At 38.7% G+C, this 25849-nt stretch overlaps 2 protein-coding genes across 2 annotated transcripts in view; both read right to left on the minus strand.

Moving 5' to 3' along the window:
* LOC113949864 (sodium/hydrogen exchanger 4-like) overlaps positions 1-7648 on the minus strand; it is a 32422-nt gene extending 24774 nt beyond the window's left edge. Inside the window, exons 1-3 of the mRNA XM_027648939.1 lie at positions 7284-7648; positions 4620-5120; positions 3991-4024 (exon numbers count right to left, since the gene is read on the minus strand). Coding sequence (XP_027504740.1) covers positions 3991-4024; positions 4620-5120; positions 7284-7545 — 797 coding nt within the window. The 5' untranslated portion in view covers positions 7546-7648. The remainder of the gene's footprint in view (positions 1-3990; positions 4025-4619; positions 5121-7283) is intronic.
* A 1837-nt stretch (positions 7649-9485) lies between these two features.
* IL18RAP (interleukin 18 receptor accessory protein) lies at positions 9486-23897 on the minus strand. The gene is given in 12 exon segments (XM_027641786.1): positions 9486-9604; positions 9606-9940; positions 10587-10757; positions 13832-13969; positions 14859-15013; positions 16764-16884; positions 17047-17115; positions 19319-19493; positions 20742-20916; positions 21021-21288; positions 22315-22446; positions 23561-23897. Coding segments are annotated over 12 exon segments (1854 nt in total). The 5' UTR covers positions 23607-23897; the 3' UTR covers positions 9486-9535.
* Between the last annotated feature and the right edge of the window lie 1952 nt (positions 23898-25849).

Genomic DNA, 25849 nt, shown 5'->3' on the forward strand with positions numbered 1-25849 from the left:
ATATTGTCTCCAGCTAGATAAATGAAGTCTCTCTATCCTCACGTGATTTGGGTTTGATGCCACTTAACCTCCTCCCCGAGGAACAATCTCAAAGTAAGAAACAAAAACTGTGGCACTCTAAATGGCCTAAAGACCCTTCACACATGCATATTTTGACTAGAAATCTTGAAATGACAAAATTTAAAGGAAAATAATGTCAGATTAGAAGAAAGGTTGAATTTACTGCAATTTATAATTTTTATATAATGTATTATATAATTGGGTCTGTAAAGATAATTTCTCTAATTTAGGGCAGAAAACTTTATCATACTTTTATTATCAATAATTTATTTTACGTGGAAATTGGTGATGAAAATTTTCAGCACATTCCACTTCCACTTATCTTTTAGAAACTAATAGAAAGTTTCCATAGTAATAAGTGGTATAGTAATAAAAAGGTCCTAGAGGTTGTTGACAATTGGTTAATATTAAGTCCTGTCAGGTCTGTTTACAGTGAGTGTGTAACACATGAAAGTCACCTTTCTGTTTTCAAGAGAATTTGGGAAACAACTAAAGACACCAGCTCTCCAAAGCTGTTCCATCAAAGCATTAGTTCAAAAACAAAAAGTAGACCAATGTAATTTGCATTTTATGGTTTTCTCTGGTCTTTCTTCTTCATTTAGTTCATTCCAGAAGGTTATTAAGAAGATTAAAGCAGGTGTTTGCAGGTAGAAGAGTCAAGTTCATTAGGATAATAATTACTCCCCGGTTACTATCTAATCTTAAATTGCTGCTGGGCACTTGTGACCTTGAGGCTGTCACACAGCCTGTTCTCCAGAAGGCTCATTGCTAATATTTCTGGGGGACAGACAAAGCAAAACAAAATATTTCATGTGAGAAAATACACAGAACCACTTTTTCCTAATACCAGCGTATGAAATTTGACTGTTCAGTGGAAGATAATGAAAAGAGGGTTCATTCTCCTCAGTAAGCAAACCTCACTGAACCTACCATATAGCTTTTAATTGCAGAATCTGTTTTCTCTCTGTACCCCCTTCTTGTAGACTTTAACCTATTCCTAAGATTTGTGGTTCTTTGTAAATGATACCAAGGCATGAATCTATGCTGACTTACAAATAAAGCAAGTTATCCTCAGCAAGTTACTTTGCAAGGTTTATTTCTCCTTTCCTAGTTCCTGTAGTGTCTGTATGATTTAATTGAGTTGGCATCAAAATCATCATCAACATCAAAATAGAAATTGTGGAAATATGACATAATTTCCATTTTTTTGTAACACGTTTCTTGGGAATAAACTGTTTTGTATAACAATCTGCACTGTGTCATACAAGTAAGGCTCCATGTAAGTGCAGCTCAGCTAAGTTACATTGCAGTGTTTACGCAATGGAGTACTATCATTCTTTACATGGTAGGAAAGCCTGGATCAGCTTAGGATGCTTTTATTCACTCAAAAAGAAGGGGTGGATTGATATTTAGTGTCATTTAGCAACTCTGAGAATGTCTTTTGTGGAGAGAATGTTACTGTGTGGTGGTGTACCACTGGGCGGCTCTTAGAGCCAGGAAGAGGAAGAGAGAGCATGACATTGTCACCCACAGGGGACCCACCAGGGACTGCTCTGTGCTCCAGCTGTCTATATACAACTATTGCACATGCCATCCCCATCAGAAGCATTGGAAAAAAAAATTTTCAAGTGACTGCCTTAACCACCAACACAGGCAGTCTTGGTAACTTTTTCTTACCACCCAGATGACTCTTAATGACCACTGTAGTTAGTTTTACTCTAAATACAGTGGATCAAGTTTAACATCAGTAGCAGAGACTATCTCCATCCTCCCTCCTAGCACCTATATATCCCAGTTGTGAAAGCCTTCCTCAGTGATACCAGATGGGCAAATTCAGATTCCCTCAAATAAAAAAATAATTTTACTTGGGTCTTCAACATGTATTAGATTAAACTGTTCTGCTGCATACAAAGAAGAAAGGGTGCCATAAGAGAATATAGTCACTTGCACTCATTTTGAGTACAGCATGACATATAGATGTTCTCAGTGTTTCTAAAATCAAGCCTCAGAGATGAAGCAGTCAGGGAATATTCCATTTCCTGATGCATACATGCGCTCAGCCCCTGTTGAGAAACAAAATGATATGTGTATATGCGGGAGCAGAGTTTCAGATGCCTGAAACATTTTGCAGCAAAATCAAGTTGCTCCACCTGTGTTCAGGTTTGAATAAGATCTGCACTGGATTTACCAACATCACTATTTCGAACAGGGCTTTGAAACTCCACTAATGTATGATATATGCTAGGACCAGTCCTGTTGCTGTCTGAGCTGTTCTGATGCGCTCAGAAACAACTGGGTGCAACTAACAGGACTTGGAGCATTCTTGTTCCATCCACAGACATGGCCCTACTGAGGAGAATAGGAAAAAGTACCAATGGGTAAAAAGTGTAAATTATCCACTTTCTCTCTTTAAGTCAAAGGCATAACTTCTAGATCATAATTCTAATTCCACAGCCTGTTCTTTTGCGATTTTTTAATACCAGGATATTAAACTAAATAGGAGACACCTGTTGTTGCCTCAAATGTAATACACAAATTCAACAAAATTCATACCAGTTTTTCCTGCTGGAGAAAAAATGTTCTAGCTGATAAGCATACTGGAGAGAACCAGGGCATATTTGTATTTAAACAATAAAAAAACATGTATGCTTAATATATCTTGGAGATATTATCTTTTTTAAACACATAGAGTTAAATGAAATGGTTAAGAGAGAAAGAGAAGGAAATGGTGAGATAAGACACCTGAGATAAATAGTTTTAGAGTTGTTAAAGCAAGTGGGATATCAGAGAGGAGAAAGCCACCTATTGGACTCCATTCAGGTGACAAATACTTCAGTCTTCTCAAGCATGAAGACAGGTAGAGATTTTGAAAACTAAAATGCCCAGAAAATGGATGAGTGGTAGTTGATGCAGAGACACAATAGCAGGAACTGACAAACTGCTTGCAACACAGCTGCTTTGAGAAGAGCCCCAAAGATAAACTGGGGGGGGGGGGGGGGGCAGTGGGAACTCACAGTGTTGTAGCCAGCATACCCCATGTACAGCCCTTTCATCTCTTTTACTAACACACCTATTGAAGCTGAGGAGTGCCTAAATACCACTGTTTTAAAAGGCCTTCTGTCTTTCCACATTTATGCTGTAACAGGATCCTGTCTGAAAGCTCATGTAAATACCATCAGGAGTTGGACCCTGGACATAAATAACAGCTGTGAGAAAAGAAAAGGCAATGCAGTGAGCCAGTCAAAAAAACACATGAAACAACTCTTTCAGAGTGAAGAAGAGGTATTAATTTTTTGAGGTTTGCAGTTGAAGGAACCAAAAAGACCAAAGTGTAAGTGATAGATGCATCCTGGGTTTTTCTGTCACAACTATAGCACACAGACAGTTTGCATGTAAATGAAGTAACATTTGTCCCTTAGTTCTACATCAGCCTTACATCTCTGATTCACCAAGAGGAAGGATTTATGATCAATAGGTTGTGGCTGCAAGAAATTACTTTGTTCTTTTTCCTTTCCTCATCACTCATAAACTGCACTTCTCCCATGAAACCTTTCAGCAGTGAACTTTATACAGATTTTACAAGTCCAAGTTTTGCTGTACCTCATGTATAGCATTATCTGAATAGTTTTTATGTGGTTTAGATTCCTGTGATTTAAATTCTGTAAAGATCTTATCTAACGATACTCCTTAATCTGCCATTAACTTGTAGCACAGGAGCAGTGCTGTTGGTTTCTGAGCAATAAATTTCCTGCTTGAAATTTGTTCCTTGAAAAATATGTGTGTTTTAAGTGTTCTTACCACTTCTGCTTTACAGCTAGAGTTTCAGATTGCTCCAATTTTAGCAGAACTAATGAGATATGGGGGGAAATATTAGCAAAAGAAGCTCTGTAAAAGCACTCTTTTCCTATTAAAAGAGAAACCCAACAACAAACAACAAAGAAACCCAACCAACCAAACAAAATCTCTCTTATTCTGGAAGCATTGTTTCTGGATACTTGAGATAAGACTGCCAAAATAGGTGAGCATTTGTCAGATGTCATTTTTTTTACTGATAGAAACATAGTTATACAATGTTATTAGTGACATTTAGAATTCCTCTCAAAGGTCTCTGGCTGGAGGATGGAGTGTGGCTTCCAAAGGTTGTCCACATTTGGATTTATCTTTTTTTTCAGAGGGCTCTCTCAGGCATATGACAAAGCAGGGGCTCCCATATTTCTACCCCTGCTTCCTTCAGTTTCTAAGCAGTACAATTTTCTATTTATTTCCTTGCATATTGCCAAGAACATTATTAGGTCTTACACTGATCCTACCGGGGATATCAGCTGTAGCTCACCTGTTCACTTCAGTGAATGCAAGAGCAAGATGAGTTCTCGTTTGTATGTATATACTTCCCTCTTCCAGCAGCTCTAAAATACATGCTTTTGAAAGAGTTAATATAAGATGTAATTAAAATCTCTTCTGGGTAATCGAGTGGAGTATCTATAAAATAAATAATGTATCTAGAATCTCCTTAAAGCTGCAGTTGTCCTGTGCCCAAAAACCCTACAAGCCACAAGAGCCCAAAGAAGGGAAGACAAGGAGTGGAAAGAAACTCACCACAGTTATGCCATCATTTAGCAATGACTCTCCAAAGATCATCATGTAAAGCTGCTCATTAACAGAGGCTTCTTCAAAAACTACCAGCGCTGCCACAGGATCCACTGCTGAAATCATACTGCCAAAGAGCAGATTCTGCAGCAGGTTCAGGTCGGTCAGGCCGAAGGCTTTGATCTGGCAGACTCCATAGAGGGAGAGGCCAATCCCAAATGAGTTTAGCAGAGATCCCAGAACAGACCACCACAGAATGGACCCAAAGTTTTCAAAAAATGGGCGAGTTGGCATGAAATAACCCTCCTCCAGGACAATGGGTGGAAGGAGATACAAGAAGTAAATACTTGAGTTCATCACTGGTGGAGATTTGTGATGCGAAGCAAAGATGATTGCTCCTACCAGTGCTCCAATGGCAATCAGGATGCAGCTTTCAGGCATGAGTCTTGGTAATCGGTGATAGATATGAAAACCTTGAATAAAACATTAGGATATTATTCAAGTTTAAATCAACTAGTTGTCAGAGAGATGTTTTGCCTGTGTTTGAATACTTTGTCTTCAGACAGCTTTTGTTCTTGGGATTATGAATGTAAAACCAGGCAGCACTGTTCCCCTTGAAACTAAACATTCCCAGACTTGCATCATTAAGCAGGGCAAGAGTTTGGCCATAAATCTCTTCTCTTCCTGCTTCCCAGCTTTTGATTTTTAAGCAGGCATGCCTGAACCTAAGCTCCACTTCTGGGAAGGCAGAAACTTCTTTGAAAAGATTCTCCGCAATTTGGAAAGAAATATTCTTCAAGAATCCTTAATGCCCAACTGCTATTAGGTTGTCTACTCACTATACCAGGAACTGTGTAATCATATTGTGAATGAAAGGTATCTCTACTAGAAATGTGAGGAATTTTTCAGAATTTACAATAATGAGAATGAGGCAGACTAAGAAACCTTTAAATCCAATGTCTCTGTCTCTATGACTGAGGGTAGGTCAGCCTTCATCTTGTAACTCTAGAATGTAATGCCATGAGTGTATTTCTGTGACTCTTGAATTATCAATCTTCAAGAGTAAAGGAACAGAAAAATATTTTTATGAAATTTTCAATAATATATTTAGGACACCATTTTTTATTTTTTTTACCAAAAGAAATGTTAAGATCATAGCTTGACTCATCTCCCTTTTAATTATCATGCTCAAGTCTTCTGTCAGTTTTACAGAATAAGGGGATTGTTTTGCCTTTCAAGATCTCTAAAGTGTTTCCCAACCTGAAATCTTGAAATCCACAAAGATAATACCTGAATAAAACACTGGAAATGTTTAACAGCTTGAAAATCTTCTTCTCTGGGTAACCAGATTATTCAGACTAACTCTTTCTTCCAAGTATATTTGAAATCAGCAGCTCCACACTTTTCATCAAAAATAATATTATTTGAAAATTCTCAGTAAAGGGAACAGGTTCACTTGGAAAGCATCACACAGTTCTTCTAAAGTATCTATTTCTTGCTCAAAACAAGAACATTGAGTAGATGTGCCATATGGCAAGTCCTGTGCTTTTATGGATGATGAATAAAGAAATTGGTCAATATGCTTACTGCTAACACACTCTGCTGATGCCATAACAACAAATTTTAGTTGAGAAAATTTTGATTATTGTGCTAGCAGTGAGGACATTGTTTATAGGAATTGGACTGAGATCATCAGCTATAATAAAACTGGCAAATCATGATCAGTGGTAATGACTTCTGTCAGCTGGGTGACTATGATATGAAAAATGTTTTTCTTCAGGCCACCTTCAGATAAATATCAGTCCCACTTACCACCCTATTCTATAGTAATGTCTGAAAAACCCATGGAAAGATTAAAAAAAAAAAAAAATTACATGTGTCAGCTCTTCATATTATTACCATCTTCTTCATTTATTTGACATTGCTGCATTAATTCTGAGAAGTCAAAATAATTTGAGCCCAGCTGTGAAAATGTGTAAGACATGATGACCCATTTGCCATGTTAATTGCAGTCCCTACTGTTCAATGAGTTGTCTTGCTCCATTCAGATACCCACATGGAGTTATAATAGAAGATGGATGCATTGGTCTGTATTCAGAAGGTACCCACCCTACATCTCTGATGACCTACATCCTCTTAGACTCTCAGTCTCTCGCCTCTGGTATTTCTGAGCAACTTTAGAGTGCAAACATGTAAAACAAAGGCTCAGAGGGAAATGTTTCCTATTATTCACACAACAGGGGAATTCTTTCCACTTTTGTCCCCCAAATTCAATATGTTGAAATCTCAGTCTGGTGTAACTGATTTCTACGGTGGTGTCAGGTTGCAAATTCTGGTGTCTTGTGATGTATAAACACTAGAAAAAGGGATGGACAGCACTGCGTAGGGGAGCTGTGTTGCTACTCAATAACATAGACAACCCAAGAGACATAAGGTCATATGTTTACTTAAGTTAGCTAGAAGCATTCAGAGATGGAATATTGTTACTGCCATAGTAATGAACATACCTGTTCTTCTGAGGACAGAAGCTGTAAAATCAATCCCAACTACAAAAATGCATGGAAGGTACTTGGCTATGTGGTATATTTTTAACTTCTTGCCAAGGTAGGAGGACCCAAGACCCATTTTCTACTTACCTATTTTTGCAAGAGAGGCAAGGAGGATCCAAAGAGTAACTTCATAGGGAATTTGCACATAGTCATAGTCCACCGTGAAAACATGTAGCCTCGTATCTTGTGAAGAGTCAACAGTACCCCCAGGATCAGGTTCACGATGAGGCAAGAAGCTCTTGCCCAGGTTGGGCTCATCCACATAAGCAGCAGCAGAACAGGATATCAGACTCAACAGCAACAGCAACCAGTTCAAAAGCTTTGCATGTTCAAGTGCAGCACAGCCCATGTCTGGGGCTGTGACTATTTTACGACAAATACAGAGTATAGAGAGTGCATGAAGGTGTGTAACACTCACTTCTGCTGATTCATGCTGCTCATAGCCACAGCCACTTCTTCCTCGGGGCTGTTTCATTTGCCTGTTAGAGGTCATTTTAAAAGCCCTAATGTGCCTGTCCTGTTCCTTGTGTTACAGACGGACCTGGAGTTTGTATGAAGATACCGGTTCAGCAGGTTCCTCTGACCCAGATAAACCTTGGCTACAGTAACGCCCTCTTGAGGAATAAAAAGCTCTTTCCAACCTCTTGAGGAATAAAAAGCTCTTTCCAACTACATTATTTATCCAGCCATTTTGATTTTTTTTTCCCACTGTCAAAAATATATTAAAAAAAAAAAAAGGCAAAAAGCTGCAATGCTCAGAGATCAGGCAGCAAGTGCAGCACGAGTGAATAGCATCAGCTGGGAGAGATGCTTGGTGGCAGCTTGGGCAGCCAGGATAGCCTGCTTCATGCCTTCCTCTCTTGCCCTCGCTTCTCGTCTGCCTCCCCAGCACAACTGGGACCTCGGGCATCACACCTAGCACTGCTCACTGATCCCGTCGCAACTGGTAACGAAACTACTCGATGTGTAAATAAAGGGACTGTGGCAGGGCTCGCGGTAGGGACATCTGGTGGGGGACGACGCAAATTGCGTCCTTTTTAGGAAAGGGATTCTCTCTCTTAAACGCAGGTTTAAACTTAGCACATTTTATCAATAGAAAGAAGAAGGTCTGAGTCACATCACATGCCTAAAACTGGATTTTGAGTTATCTTGTTTGGCCTTTGTTTTATTCATACCAGCAAGGCACTTATTGGGCAGCCACATTATCCTCCTCCAACAAAACATTCAGCCTTATGGAACTTTTTTTAAAAAGGTCAACATCTTTTCTCCTCCACAGCACCACCAGTCCTTCCACTGAAATCTTTGAACCCAATACAAAATTATGCAGATAATGCTCAGCCTACTTGCAGAAGAGTTGTTCTCGTTTTCAGTATACCGGTCCTGTTAACAGCAGTATTTCTTGAAATCCCTTTCCAAAAAGGAATCTGGAAGATGGGCTATTCAATTAGCATTATAAAACAAGGATTTGTTAACTGGAAGGCCAAATAAAGCAAACAGAACAACAAATCAGTGGCTATAGTACTCAGATTTTCTTAACACAGAGCACTGCATTTCACTCATCTACAGCCATACACACAGACTGCAAGATTCCTCAAGAGTAAGTGATATGAACCCTGGAGAGTTGACAGCCAGAGGACCGCAAGGGAAAGACTTCAGAATCCCCAGAAGTGTGCTAGCTGTGACAACCAGGGCTTTGATTTACAATTGCAACACACCCATAATGCCAACAAGTTCAGTGGGCATTGAGTGACCAGCATCAGACAGGATAAGCAATGTGCAGGTGTCTATGAGTATGAAATGTTTCACAATTGGTAGGAATTCTTTCTCTTACTGCAGCAAGGATGGAGATGCCTGGGATAAGCCCTGAGACAGCGATCCTTCTTTTCTGAATCCCTTAGGCATACCCAGTTGTAGCAGTCTCCCATGGCGTTTTCCTGGTGCTCCCACTGGAGGAGGTAACTCACTTAAAGAGTCTGGATTTTTCCCATTAGGCTGCATTGGAAAATTAAACTACAGGCTTCCTCTGGAGTTCCCTTTTTTAATTATTTTCTAAAAAAAAAAATAAAAATATAAAAATATTCCCAAAAGAGTACAGGGAAAGAAAATTGTATGTCTCAACATCAGAGCAAAGGAGTATAATAAATATAATAAAAATAGTAATAAAAGAAAAATTTATGAAAGATAGCTCACATTTATGGTTGCATGCAGTGAAAGTTTTACTGTGGGGCTACAGCACTGTCACACTTCAGTCGTTCTTACTGTTTTGGAGTGAGCTATTGCTGACTGTAGTGAGAGTTCACAGTCATCCCATGATGTAGAAAAAGTCTTTGACAATCATGTCACCATTCCCAAAACCTTGTGAAATTTCTGCTATCAATATACCAATCTGAATAACCTTTGGAATAAGCCCTTTAGGCTGCAATTTCCCAGCATCTTAGTAGTTTTCACTGGCATGTGGTAACGCATATATTTCCAGAATTTCTTGTCTGAAGGGGCAGAAATAAAAGACTTCCAGGTAACAACTGGTAAAATCCGAAGAGCTTTCTTCACTGCTGGAGGTAAAGTCTCTGGCTCTTGGAAAGCTTGGAACTTTATTAATACCAGTTTGATCCTTTTATCTTCCAATGCACAGTTCACTGCTGCCTGCAGTTCAAAGATGCTTGGTCCACTGACGTAGGCTGGGCTCAAGATAATAATTACCCTTCTGCTTTGTTTAATAGCTGTTACAACTTCATCTGTGTATGCTGGAGAGAAAATGGTGATAGTTACTGCATTCTATAATGGAATTTTTATCTTATTAGTTCCTTTATGAACAGCTAAAACCCAGAAATAAGGAAAGCCAAGAACAGGAATGCTGACCAATCACATAATCTCTAGAAATGTGTTTGCTATCAGAGGGTACCATGGCTGTTTTTACATAGCCTTGAGAACACAACTTTCTGCTCAGGAGATGAAGGGCACAGCTGAGACCTCAACACACTTTGTTGCTACTCAAACAGGGTCTCAAGGGATACTTGGACTTGTCTTTGTCTCTCCCAGGAACAGGAACCCAGGGCTTTCTAATTACTGCAGGTAGCATAGACTAAAGTTGCACAAAAAGTAACTACTGAAATATCTGGGGTCTTCTTTCCAGGGAGTGGAGTCTGCTTGCAAATAAATTCTTAGATAAGAAGCTTTGTCTCAGCCTAGTAACTCCCAGTGATCACACTCAAATGTATGTATGCCTCAGGCACAGGGATCAGATATAAAGAACAAAACGTTATGAGATTTGAGCATAAACTTCACTACTAAAATACACAATTTGGTGATCTGGTGCATAAGGATTTTTTTGGAAAGTGAAACACAACTTTATAAAAACTGAAGAATTTCTACCATCCACAGGAATCTTACCTCCTCCTGGAAGAATATCTCTTTCAAGAATACATAACTTGTATCCATATTTATTTTCTAGTACATCTGGAAGAAGCTCCAGGGCAAATTTTTCCTCACTAATGAAAGTAGAGTCCCTTTCAGAAGAGTCTAGTTTTGCATAGGACACAAACGCATCAAATTCCTTGCCATCTAAAATAAATTAATAAAGAAATAACATTGTATACATTGTATACATTGTATACATTAGTAAGTCTGGCTGAGGCATTCAGCTTCTTTCTTAATGCTCAGTTTCCATTTATATCTATTTAAGTAGGCACAACACAAACGTAAAATTATAACCTGTTGATGGAATACAGCTATCTGTTTACCAAATCCTTGCTTGCTCTCATTGTCCTGCAAATTTTGTAGACATACTCTACCAAAGCAAAGGAGGAAGCTATAGATGCAAGGTAGTTTAAAGATCTGGCCCCTTCCATGCAAAATCCATGTGGTAGGGAATGATTACCTGTCTTTTCTCTCATTTGCCCAAATGCTGCTTCCAAAAATTTCTCATCAATGGCCAACCTTCTTTAAAAATATAATTAGTTTTAAAGTAACAATGTTCTTAAATATTAGCTGCTTGCAAAAGATTTTATGTTTATTGTTATGTTTCTAAGCAGAGACACGGGTGTAAGGAGCAAAGCCTAATTCTTATCAAAGTATCAGTTCAGACATCAAGTACTGACCTGCAACTGAGCTTTGTTTAAGTCTCATTAAAAGAATGTTTGTAGAGTGCAGATGAAAAATATATAAAGAACTTTCCTTAGCTTTCAGTCACTCTGGTACCAATGTCCTCAGTTAGGCCCATTCTTAACTACAAGGTAAAATATCTCTTTGTTGAATAAAATTTGAACTACATCTGAGGGAGAAGGAACAAAAAAAAAAAAGGATTTCTGGTGAAAGCAAAAGGCACAGTGGACTCAGTACATTTTTCCCTATGTAGTTACTTGAGGCCATTTAAGGTGTCCTAAGATTGATAGAACTGCCAAATTTGACAGGGGAAGTATTGGAGACTCAAGTCTTTTGGAATGACAGTACATCCTCAGGTGGTGCAGAGGGTCACTAGATTGATTTAGCTGAACATCAAATTAGCTACACCCTAAATCAAAGCTTCTTTGAAAACAGTTTTAAAATGGCAATAAATTGCACTACAAGCCAGCTATTCCTCATTTCACCCATAGAGGTCACTGTGATTTTATTAGACAACAACCATTAGCGAACACATTCCTTTATAATATTACTATTACAATAGCAAGTTAAAACCAAATACACAGTAAGCACCGCTGGGACTTTTTTTCCCCCCATAATTGCACAAGACAGTTACAAGCTGAGGAACTTTTGGTACAAACATTTAAGATCCTCAAAGGGTAGGAAATGAAGAATAACCAACTAAAGCAAAGTGACTGTATGCATGATCTATAAATGTCAGTATCAAAGCTCCTGCATTATTTCTTTCTTCTTGTGGAAGAAGGCAGGGGGTTTGTATCTTAACAGGATAAGGAGGAAGCCCAAGAGTTAGAGAGGCATGAGAAAAAATGTGACCTTGCTGCAGTCTTCAACCATCAAATGAGAGGGTACAAAGACGATGGACACAGTAATAGGTGAGAAGGCAACAGACACAAGTTGCAGCAAGGAAAATTCTCATTAGAGGTTAGTGAAAAAGTTTGCAGTGTGACAGTGGTCAAACATTGGAGCACATTCTCCAGAGAGGTTGTGCTTTCTCTGTCCACAAGATCCTGTACAACCTGGTCTACGATGGTTCTGCTTTGAGCAGGGTGTGGGATCAGATGACTCCCAGGGGTACCTTTCAACTTTGTAGGATTCTGCAATTCTCTGATTCTGTGCTAAGGGAGGTGTGGGAGAAGAAATGATGGAAAGGAAGAAGCAGCAAAATCAAGTCATAACTGCTGCTTTGCTGCTCTATAAGCAAGCCCTTTCAGACCTCAGGTGACTTGATATGCATCTACATGAAGTGAGAACGACATAATCCTGCAGGTGAGAACACATTTATCCTTAGGCAGAAAACTACCTGGGTAAGCACAGTTGGTTTGCACACCTCATATAGCCCCAACACTGCAAAATGGTGCTGTGTGCATGAGGTATACGAGGACAGGGACTGCCACTGCGGAACCCAAGTTCAGAGCACAGGTCTTGGCATTTCTGTCTCTGTCCTACTGACATAGTGGGTGTGCTCTAAGGGGACTTTCCAGAGGTTCTTAAATCACTTGGTTACCAAATAGTGGGGAATTTTTGAGTGATTTCCCAAATCGCTTTTGCCAAGTGCTTTAGGGCTCACAAAAATGTTTTCCAAAAGGGCAGGTAATTTTCTAATTGTGCATGTATTTATAGGTACCTACATACGGTTATTTCACACTCACATATAAGCTACATATTCATATGCAAACAAAAAAGCAGCCTCAGACACCTCTATCTCAAGCTGCATCAAGATGTGAGAATTTTTAGAATTGGGCACAAACTATCAAAATTCAGTTTTTGGGCACAAACTATCAGAATTCTTGTAAGAACCCTTGTAAGAAAATTATAGGTTAAGTTCTTGGAAGCAGTCATAGTCATAATAATTTCTGATACATTATTACACTCTCTACTATTTCAAAGGTCCGTTTTAGCTGAGATGATGGAGCAATGCTACTACAGAGACTTGAAATATCAAAAGCTAATAACTCTAGTGTAAATGTCAAGACTGTTTCCAAAACTTTTAAAAAGGAATATGAATTTCCCAAACATACACTTCTCCGTTGGTGCCCTATATCATTTTATTTCTCTCTTTTGTTTATTCTTCTGAGAAATCTTTTGGCTTTAAGTGAAAAAAATCAGTAGACTCTGGAGTCCTTTACTTTGTTATGCAAGGACATTTCATTCTTGTCCACAGGTGCTGTTGAACATTTTGGGAGAATGATGTTAAAATGTTGGAAATGTTAAATTATTACCTGCAAATGGACTGACAAAAGTCAGCTTCCTACTCTAATTTTCCATGGGTAAATTAGGGTAAAAGGCTAACCGTGACATTTCAGTTGGTGTTAGATATTTCCTTCACACTAACTAGCTTTTTTCACCTGCATTCACTGAGCAACTTATTAGGTTGAGTCAAAGAGAGTAGGGTCATTAAGAGAACTTAATTAAATGAGTAATTCATACCAGATTATCCCACATGGCAAAGGCAGTAGAAAACCTGGAGAAAATTAATATTATACAAAGTTTCTTACCTCCTGAACTTTTGTTGTGGGCCAGATAACTTCGGTACATCAGCACTATTTCAATCCAGTACTGGTAAATAAAGGCAGTGCACAAAACAAATGCAAATAGAGTAGAAACAGCACTGCATAGTACATATAAGAACAACACTGTAGAAAGAAAAGATTCTATCATAACTCATGCTTCCCAAAATAATATTGACACTTATATTAAAAACTCTGTCCAGAAATGGGGGCAAACCATTTCTAGACACAGAACACAATCTTCATTCTTACTCAACTGGCAAAATTTAGGGAAGTCAGGATTTCATAGGTAGCTGCAAACTTTAACATAGAGTTTCAGTCTACTATCAGGTATCTTTTTTGAATGTCATCTCTTTGGTGGTATGAAAAGCCAATCTATGATAGCAGGCACAAAGAACACAGTCTCTGATATACTCAGTAGTGCTGAAAGTAGTCATCGCCTGAGATGGAAAAGTCACATCAGAACTGATATAGCTGCACACAATGCCCTGCTGGCAGCTTCCTGTACCACCCAATGATGAATCTCCACTGTGAACTATGGTTCAACAGTTTAATTTCCACACTGATTCTGGTTTTGACCTTGAAAGGCTTGAAGGGCTGCCACATTCATATCAGTTATGGTAACTTGACAGAAACATGCTGCTAACAACTGGGAAAACAAACAGAAATGTCCTAAGAAAATCGAGGAATACTGTTGCTTTCAGTGGCCTCCTTGCTTCAGTTTAGAAGATTATCTTTTAATGTTCAGAGGTGCTACTCTCCTCTTCTTCCTCCCAGTTACTCTCCAGCTTCCACTTGGCTCACCTGCCTGCACTAAGTCCCCAGATAACCTTGTCCTTTTGAGTAGTCCTCATAATACTGTGCCTTTCAAGACATCTGACAAATCAAACTTTTCCCATCCAGTTTCAACTTCTGCTACTAGCTAAAAAGCCATTGTCAAGGTGGAATGAATTTGTAGCAGCAGAGTAAATCAAAATGTCTTCAGGGGCAAATAGTCACCAACTGATAGTTTTACCTCTCTGCTTTCTTTTCAGTTGAATCACAGCAGTGGCATTCCCCACTGAATTCTCAGCAAAGCACGTGAAGTTGCTTCTGAGGTCCTTTTCAGTAACTTCTTTCAGTGTTGCAACATGAAGAAGTGTGTGCCCCTTCAAACCTTTTGGATAAACACTAGAGAGAAAAAATTGTGTATTTTCATGATACCTTTGCTGTTCATTCACACAGTCTTCAAACATCTTACATAAAAAAAGAGGAGCCTGCAACTTTTTAACATTCATCTTTTAATAGAACTTTTAATAGTAATGCAATATTCTGGTTTGGAACTTCCATTTGGTTTATATATCGTAAGGAAAATACTAACATCAAGGGCCTGAAGACTGAAAGGTTTATTCTTAATTCATCAACTCAGCAAAATACTTACCATTTGCCTAGTTTTCAATGTATAGTCCCCTTTGACTTCTATAAGATTATTTGTATTTTTCTAAGATGCAAAAAGTTCCCCCAGCAGAAATGCAGACAAATGAAACTTCAAAAAGTAGTCGCAAGAGAGAACTAGCTGGGCAAAAAGACTGAGCAGCACAGCCTCTTGCAAAGGGGTAAAAGGCCCAAGGACAGAATAGGCAAACAGAAGAAGATAGACATAAGGGACAGAAGTATAGGAAATGAAGAGGTAACGGAGGAATCCCTTTGGGGTTGAGTGAAGGATACGGATAACAGACTTATGTCTGCAATCACTCTAGAATGCCCAGGGTTTCTGAGTTTCAGCACTCCCCTTTGAAAGCCACAAGTACAAGCATCTTTGGGTCATCCTAAAGGCACCTTACACCATGGCCCTGCAAAATGACAGCCTCCTATGGCCCCACCACTGGTAACTCAAGATATACAAGCATGAGCATGGGCAAGGATTCAATCTGTACTGAAAGTCTGTTGGGAATGTTTAATTTATTTCTGTTTTTAAAAAATAGACAAACAGAAATTTTACCCATGTAAAAAGCTAAAAACTTGTTAAGAAGAACATTACAAAGCTAAATATTCAAAAGTTAGGAAAATCCAATTTCCAATCTACCTCATGAGTGAGTTTGTGCATGCATGTGTGTGATATCATAATTTGTTTTTTTTTCCCCATATGACTCCTATTATGAACTTGATTTTAGCAGTGACAGCAGGGTTTTTGCTTCCCTCAGTGTACAGAAAAGCTTACCCATAAAGATGACTCAGGGCTATATAGTGAAAGACACATTTGCCTATGTTACCTCCACTATATTTCTTGCCCAAGTTGAACGCTGCATAAATGAACAAAAACAGGAAGGAAAGGGAAGCATGGTGACTATAGGGGTTGTCCCCAAGTCATAGAAAACCTTTTCCCCACATGTTTCTTCTCCGCAGGATCTGGTTAATTCTTGCCAGGGAAGACTCCTAAAAGTCAGTGCTCTGAAATCCAGGGCTGCAAGTCCTAAGACTGGGTCTGTAAACACTTCAGTGTTCACTCCTTTCAATGTCCACAGTACTGTTTTATTGATCTGATTTATTCCCTACTCAGAGACAGCGTCCAAGGACAGACTGTGTGAATTGCTAGCAAGGCACAACAGAGACACTGTTTTCAAGAACACTTGAAAACAGCTGATGGCAGCACAGGCAACCAAGGACCACTCATGTTGAAGCTGTCCATAAGCTAATGCTTTAGAAAGAAGAGTTAAGATTGAATAGAATGTTTGTGTTCTTGATTTTATAGCCATCAATATGTGTTTCTGTATGTTACAGCATGTGTCTGTCTCATGCTCATGGACATACACATTACTAGGTTGAAGAACAGAGACTTCTGAGTTTCTTTCAAAAAAACGTATTTAGTAAATTTGTTGTAGAAGGATTTTTACAGTTGCTGGTAGTGGTAGTAATAAGACTACTGGGAGAGGTTTCTCACCTTGTTTCCTGATTCAATTTCTCATTTATATTTTCTTCATTGTTTCGTTTCCATGTTACTCTTATCGAAGAAACTGTTTCAAACCCAAACTGTACGCGGCATTCCAATTCAAGTGGCTTTCCTGGAATGAATTAACACAGGAAAACCATGTATGGAGGTCACCAGAATATTTTTCTGTTAACTAGTCTAGAAAGCAAAGCTGTTTTGCTTCATCAAGATTTATCTTTACCAATATCTAATTTAAACATGTTCTTTTGCTTTTAGATGAGGAATTGAAACTTACCAAGTTCTGCTTCGAGGATCACAACACCATTGGGATACAAAAAGTTTGGTGGATGAATAGTGTTTTTTGCTGCAATTAACAGGAATATTATTAATAAGAATAAGTAGCTATTGTGAGTACAGAATACCAGAGAAAATACCTTACAATTTATTTTTTCAAATGTTAGGTGGAATTTAGACACCTAAATCCAAGAGGATGATTAACAGTTGCTGAGGTATCTGAGAATACATAGATAAGGGAGTTTTGACCACAAAACTTATCCAGCTACTTACACACCTGCTATGTCAGTTACTCTGAGACACTGTCAACATATATGAGCTGAGGAGCTCAGCATACAGCCTGCACTCAAGATTATTTAGGATTCAGAAATTAGGACCCCCCCTTCCAAGACCACCTGAGGGATGTAAACCTCACCCCAGTTCCTTGCCAAACCTTTTTCCATGCCCAGTAAGCACACATAGAGCACATACACACCTCTTTACAAGCACAGGTACTTGCACTAAAATAGCCATGTTGTTTTCAAATCACAGGCTGCCAAAGGGCACAGAGAAGGACACCCACAGCTTATACAATAAAACCCACAGCTCTGATATTCTAGGAAAGTCCCATACTAAAGGAAATGGGGCCACGTAACACTTTTTTTTCCACCAAGCCACAGCAGAGAAATGTATGCAAGGTTCCGGGGTAGTATATGTGTGTATGTCACCTTATAAGTGTTTTTCTGATTGTGCATGAAGTGAAGGAAAAGAACTGAGGACAGTGTGTCAGCTCGGGTTCAGCCAGATCAGAACAAAAGCAGAGCTACTTCATGTGTGCTTGGAAAATATTGTGGCAATATAGCCAGAAAGAAGAGTGAAAGAGCATCAGATACTGTGAGCCACCACGTAGAGCTCTCAAAAGTTGGTGAGACATGGTTTCCTGTCCTGAGGGGATGTATAATTTTTTTTCTTTGAATTCTTAGCACCAAATGCATAAAACACCTATGCAAATGCAAAAAATCACCTATTTCAGAGAAGTGCTATCCTCAGTAGACCATGGAATTTCAAAGGAGTGCTTCCTCACTAGACCATAGAAACAGGTTACCTCACCAGACACCTTTCTTTTGCTACCTAAATCTTGTTCTCCCTTCCACAGAGTGGCCCACTTTCCACCAGGATTCTGAGAACCAGTCCTGTGATGTTGCCATACAGAATCAGCGGTACTGGTTCCATACAATTCAGGATATAGAATAGATATATATAATTTCCTACGGGACCTGTGATTCACTGGAGTGACTGCAGTGTCTTACAGCACTCAACCATAGATATCTGGAAAAAAGCATAACCACATCTCTCCTTTAGCAAATCAAATAGTCTCCCTCAATACTGATCTTGAGTTGCTAGCATGCTCCCTTGCACAGCATTGATGTAGTTCAAAAACACTGCCAAGGCAACACCTGGACTTTGCCTGAAGGCAGCTGAAGACAGCCAGTTATTACAAAAAGAGTCACTGTGGTTTGAAAGAGAATATAAGGCCATGCCGCATAGCTGTGCCGTAGAGTCCTAGCCAGTTTTATTTTGTAATGCATACAAAGCCTGAAAGAACGGGTCATGCAGGCAGTGATGCCTTTCCCCAGATAGCACATGCAACAACAAACAGCTTGTTAGACTGCTCACAGCTCTCGTGTTTGCTCTGCTGCTAAAAAATTAGGAATTGTGGAAGAGAGGCACTGATCCCACCAACCTCACCTTTCTTATCACTGTCAAGAGAAAAAAAATGAAGGTTTCATCCATGCCACAAGGAACAATTTTTTTACCTAACTCATACTTTCTCCCTCACTTCAGGGAGACAGGTAGGGTTGAGATACAGTGCTTTTGTCCACATTTTCGATGTAGGATTCGCACTGGTTCCTCTTAGTATGCAAACATGTTCTTAACACTCCTCATACAGTACATGGAGAACATTGGCATCAGTTGGAGTTTCATAAATTCTACTCCCAGATCAAGAGATCTAAATCCTTTTTTAGATTTCATCCCCAATGATAGGAACTACAATAAATCCAAGGCAGAGTTAGATCTTGAAAATTATGGCATTGTATGATACATGCTATTACTGAACCTTGAAGGTTCTAGTCAATGTCCCAAGATGTCCTCAGAATACTTGCATTTTAATGGTCCTGCAGCTAATTCAGATTATGGGTTTTTCAGAACAAGAGCCTTAACAAAAGACATAAATTAACATAACAGAGAAAACAGACTTTGAGTCATTTATTCTGAGTTATTATATTACTCACCAGTGACTTCTACTGTTACTGCTGTTCTCATTGTCCACTTTGTAGTGTTGTCATACAGAGTGTAATCACACACATATATTCCAGCATCTTTGTCATAGGTTGGATTCAAGTAGATTTCATTATGCTTCAGCTTTAGGCTTGGTCTGCTTTTCCTAAGTTTTATCTGATGACCATCCTAATGAAAAGAATTTCAAGGAATTAAAGTCCTTTTTTTATTGCTGTTGTTGCTGTTATTAAATTATATTTTAAATATACTTTGATATGATTACCATGGTAGTAGGGCTAAACCAAAGTCTTTTCACTGAAGCCCAAAAAGGGCTTTTTAGGAGTCTGATGGCATTTTTCAGTTATACTAAAAATATGTGAATACCATTGTCTTTTTAAAGATCAGTTAAAATTTATGGTTGCTGTGAGAAATGTGAAATCATAAAGCTAATCTCAATAAAACTCCTATGACTAAAGAGAAACAAAAAGGACATCTTTTTTGATGGACTAAGTATATTTTATTTTGTAAAGAAATTATTTTGAAAGCATTTTCAAGTTCTTTAATTAGAAGAAAATCATGAGTTTGGATTGTCTGAGACTGAGAACACTGTCACTACTTTTAAAAGAATGAAAACGAACTATTTTTTTGAAGTGCACCTCTATTTTTCATCTTAATATTATTTCACTGAGACCGTTAAGAATTTTCTTTAAATCAAGTTCCTGAAAAAAATCCATTAATGCAAATGGGAAGAAGCCCCTTAACTTCAGTGGGCTTCAGACCAAGATGAAGGTAAAGATATACATCCTTTAAAATTTGGAAGTAAATAAAGAGTAACTTGGACTAGATCATAATCCTGCTTGATAGAACAAATAATGTAAATAATACCAGGTAGTAAAATACACAATTGAAAATTTAGTCATTTTCCTTTGTTAATTTATACAGGTTTAGACTTTATATTACAATCCTTACAAACAGTAAATCAATAGTGTTTCAGTGGAATAGTGTTTCATTAAAAACAGGAGTCTTGGAAAGAACAATTTGAAGCATTAATCTTAAAATAATTTAATTTCTAACAAAGATACTTTTTCTTTGGTATATTTGATATTTTCAGAATTTAAAATGTCAAAATCAACTTAAAATTTTAAATTTAAATCATATGTTAGTTTCGTAAAGAACCTATTCTGATTCTCAATTACTTCAGTTTCTTAGCTGAAGAGAAAACATTTCTTGGTTTCTGTTTCATGTGGCAAATTTCTTCAAAACTCTTACTTAAAAACTTGATATGTAGCAATTCAAGATTTCACTTTTGGGTTGAAATTCTCAGGCTGCATTGCCTGTCAAAGAGGAGTTCAAGAACCTATGGGACATGAACATTAACTAGACCTAAAGCTCTACCTTCTTTCAGCTTTTTTGAATGCTAAAGAGACTGAATCTTACCTTGTACCATTTTACATCTGGCTTTTTTATATGGCTGTAACATTTTGTCCCAGGACAGGTTATTGAATTCCCACTGCCAGCAAGCAGATATAGCATATTTGTGTCATAAGCTGAACATTTTGCTGCCTTCTTTGTTTGAACCTCCAAAACCATTTTAAGACATGGGATTTTTTCCCTGAGTGATGCGGGGGAAAAAAAAAAGTTAAACACTTAATACACAAACCAAACCAAAACAATAATTCCCATATAGAAAAATAAATCTTTTGCTCCATTACTTACCATATAGTACACATGTAGATTCCAGAAGCACTGTCCCTTACTGGTTTAAACCAAAGAGCATCCCCCTGGAGAGCCAAGTTAGAGCTTTCCTTGATAACACTCAGTGTCTCTTCATCTTTCTGATGCCAGAACCACTTCACCTTATGTTGATTTGGAAGTGAGTTATTATAAATGTGGGTAGCATCTCTATTTGGTAAGGCACATTGTAGAACAAACTCCTCACCATTAATTGCACGATACCATATTTGAGGTTCAACATGGGAACACCCTAAAAAGCAGAATAATAAGATATCAGTACCATCTGAGTGAATACACAGTCATGGTGAAAAAATAAAAATTAGGAATACTACATAAATAGAACTTTATCTTTTTTGTGTTAAATATGTTTTTATGTGATCAGATGCTGGACAAATAGGAAATAGATTTCCTTAAACATGCAATTTGCCAGTGTTCTCAAAAGTTTATTCAAAGGTTTCCAAAGGTTTAATAGGCCTTTTTTAAAAGTATCTGAAGATTTTTGCATGGCTGCTAACCTGTTAAACCTCAGCTCTGTAGAAAAGCAGATGCAGCGCTTCTAGATCTCCTCATATTAATGGAGAAGGGACTGAAATAAACCTGAAGAAGCATATCCTGCCCACTACATGCCCTATTCAGGCTGAGACTGACAAACATTATTGTTTCACTGCTTTTAAATCCTTGCCTTCCTATGTTTTAGCAGCTCTCACTAAAATTAAACACTTTTTTGGATTCTGAAAGGCGTGGTCAGCCATCCTAATCCTCCTACTGCCACTCAGGCTGTGGTGACCCTTGAAAGTATGGTAGGATTTCATTCCAGCAGAAAAGAAGGCATGAAATCTATTCCTCACCAGCCCAATTGGGGACTCTTTGTAGTTTCAGTTTCTATCTGCAAAATGAGTTGGATGAAGCTTCTCCAGATAAAGGAGAAGAAGATTTTGATAGATCAGTGTTGTTCTGCTTTTTTCTTCCTTCTCCCCATTCCCCACCTCCCCAAGAGGCTTGGACCAGCTGCTGGATACTTCAAGGAGTCACAGAAGCAATTTATTTGTTCCATTTGGGTCTCAGAAATTCTCCTTTACATTTGTCCTTTTCATTAGGGAAATGAATTTTGAGTCATATTTAGAGTAAATTGTACTACCAACATTTTAAAAGCTTGCAGCGAGGCTATTTGTCTTGGACAGGAAAAATTCATAAAGGCAAGGAAAAACAAAGATGCCCTTTTCTCAGCTTTCAGAAAGCACCACAAACAACAAACATCACTGGAGCAGACTCTTACCTGGCAAGTTAATCTCTCTAACTTCTGCCCCACTGACAAACAATGTTAGTATCCAGTACGAAGTGAGCATGATTTTCTTTATCAATTTTGGCTGATATTCTGAGACATTTTCTTTAAGAATCATCTTGCTTTCTGTAAAAGAGGAAAACTTTTTTTTGTGGATAAGAGTCCAATAAAATAGATAGGTAATTCCACATTTTATTATGTACCTCTATAAAAATTAGTAGACACTATTTCCTCCATATTGTGTTTTTCAAAATGGGTGTTTGCAGCACTTTTCTTGCTCATACTATTTCTCAGAAATGCAGGATAGATGATACTCAAGAATATGCAATGGTCTCTTTAAATACATCTATCTGCTTACAGATAGATTTCCAAGTCATGCCTACAGCAATGCAGAACTCCACATCTGGAGTGAAAATGCAGATCCTTCCTCCTTTCATAGGAATATGTTCTCTAAGATGAGAGGTAAGATACCAAATAACAACATCAGTCTTCATCTAATGACAGTTATCAGCAACAGACTGAGACAGGCATAAAATCCATAAAGATCTGTTGTATCTTGAAGGTCAATAGGCACAGAGTGTGCTGACTGGATTTCTTTGAGACTAAACCAAATCTGAAGATGTGCTGCAGCTGCAAATAGGACTGAAGTAAAACTACACAGGAGTAAAATTATGCAGAAGTAAAACCCTCAAAGCATATACTGTGTGGATGTACGTCTTTGATTCTAACTCTTTCACCCAAGAGACATGCTCCCACAGGGCTTTGTTACCAGATAGAATAAACATACAGTAGGATATCCATTAGGGTCAGCAGAGCAACCTAAAAACCCCTTCTTCTCCTCCCTGACTTACCTGGGTGTGCAACATCAGGCCTTGCTTTTGCACCACAATGCTGTGCTGCACTGCTTGAACAACCCTGAGAGAGACAGGGTAACATCTACACCATCATAAGGTACCAGCTCTGTGGTGTGCCATCTGTAAGCTGAGACTGGGAACACCCAGGGGATTTGGAGCAGGTCCACAAAGCACTCAGCTGCACCCAGACCTCTATGTGACAGCATCTTGTCCAAGGTGAAACCCCAAACCCTGTTGTATGAAGTGTTTTTCTTCTTCTAATAAGAGGTCTGATCTGCATCCCACAGCCTTCTCAGCCACAGGGCTAGAGCAAAGACAGGCTGCCCAGCATGTATATTTGACAGCCATGGCTTAATCTGAGTATTTAGTAAGAACATATCCAACACCTGTGACTGACACGTCTGCAGTGTCTGATTCAGGAGTAAAGGTCATGTATTTTGCTGATGTTCACTTTGTGCAACTTCACATTGTGCAACTGAGACCTCAAGAGGTTTTTTTCTTTCCTTTGTCCACAGAGTGACTCTGCATTTGCACTGCTGTCAGCAAGACACTGAGTCAACCCAAGGGAAAAACAGAAAAGGTCGGGCAAAGGCTACAGTCCCTTGACTGTTGGCACTTCATGCAAATCAGACACCACACATTACTGGCAGGCATCAAGGGAGCATCCAGTTCACACTGAGTTATTGAGAGAGGTGATAGGAACTCCCACTTTGCAGTTTTTCAGGCAGCTGTTCTGTGTAGAAGGGAGCACTTTAGTCACCATTCTCTTCAGAACGTTTTTATTCCTTACAAGTGAATGGAATGGTCTATTTTTATGCTCAGAGATCACAGAGAGTAAGTTAACTCATTTGCCTGAACCCATTCTAGTGCTTTGTTACAGTCTGGCTGCTGTCCACTGTCATCACCCCACACACATCTTTCAAAATCATCTTGAAACTCCAAGCCAGTATGTATGTCTGAATAAAGAGAGTTTACTACCAGCACTGGGGCCTTCCTTAACTTTACCCACTCTCTATCCACTGCAAAGGGATCAATGGATCCTGACTCACGTATCTGGGTTTATGACAACTGTAAAAACCTTGCTCAAGGCATTCATTATGGCTGCATCTCTAACTACGTTAATTCTGAATAAAACAAAGGATGATGTTTTGAGTTACATCACCCAAACAGCTCACATGGTAAAGGTGTACTGGTGCCAGTAGCAAGCAGGACCCAAGCGCCTTTTGTGTGATTCAGTGCTGCAGTCCTTTGAGCAGGTGAGCTGATGTAATGGGTTGCTCTTGTCAAAAACGGAGGGGCAGATACTGATCTCTTCACTCTCATGAGCAGTGACAGGACTCAAGGAAATACCATGACGGGAGGTCTAGGTTGGATATCAGGAAAAGCTTTTTCACCCAGAGGGTGGTTGAGCCCTGAAACAGGCTCCCCAGGGGAGTAGTCACAGCACCAAGTCAGTTTGAATTTGAGAGGTGTTTGGACAGTACTCTTGGGCACATGGTGTGATTCTTGGGGTATCCCATGCAGGGTCAGGAGTTGGACTTGATGATCTACTACGATCTACTTCTCCATCCTCCCCCCTCCCCTCTCCCTTGATCTCAGGCAAATGGTCCAATCTCTTTCCTGTGACAGCTCTTGTCTTTTCTGGGGACTCATTCAATCTGTTAAGCCATCAGAAGCTACTTAAGGAGCGCCTGACCTGCCACAAGATAAGCAGTGGAAGCATTTACTTCCCACCTTCCCATATGTGTGTAACTGGGGACACAAAGGCTGCATGTAATGAAACTACATCAAGTGACCATTCACAAAATATTTAATAATGCCAGTGATATACAATCTCTCTGATCTCCAATTTACTGCCATACTAACAGTACCCTCTTCAAGCTCAAAAAGGTCACCACAAACAGGGAAGTGTGAAAGGGAGGGTTAACTAATGAATGTTTAAGCTTTAGTTAGCAATCTGCATAATTTTTCTGTTGTCTTTAACTAGGTATGGGAAAATACACCACTGCTATTTTTTTCTTTTTCTGCTAACTGATAACACTTTTATTAGAGAATCTGTTATCTTTGCATTCCTATAGTGTTTAAAAACTATGGTAGTGTGTGAAATTAAGAATTGTCATGTTGCAAGTGTGCTTGACAGTAACAGGGAAATTCACAGTAGAAACAGACAGCAATCACCATTCAGGTATATTTTCACTGCAAGTGGACTCAAGGTGATTAAGTAATTCGGTTTACTCATTTTATCTTGGTTGGTGTCTGCCAGAGAAAGTAAGTACTCTACTCTAGTCAACTTATTTCAAAAGTCTCTGCCTTCTGCCATGCACACACTCATATTATCACATCCTTAGTCTAGGGATTTAGGATGCCATTTAATTGGAAAGTATCTTATATACAAAGGAAATTAATGTGGTTTTGTCATAATTTCCTGTGATAAAAAATATGAGAGAAGAATAAGAACTGTATCATTTTGCCTATGTTTCAACCCCAAAAGGATCTCACAAGAAAACAGTAAATTTCTATTCCATAGCATTTGGTATGTATTTACATAAAATATAAGCAAAAGAAATCAAAACCAATTTCTTGAGAGCTGCACCAAGTTTCATATGTCTGAAGTCTAGTAAAGACTGGCATTCCACAATCTTACAATCTACTATTCTGATTCTGATGAAAACCAC

Source organism: Corapipo altera, unplaced genomic scaffold, assembly GCF_003945725.1.
Source record: "Corapipo altera isolate COAL_440 unplaced genomic scaffold, ASM394572v1 0, whole genome shotgun sequence".
Classification (NCBI taxonomy): domain Eukaryota; kingdom Metazoa; phylum Chordata; class Aves; order Passeriformes; family Pipridae; genus Corapipo; species Corapipo altera.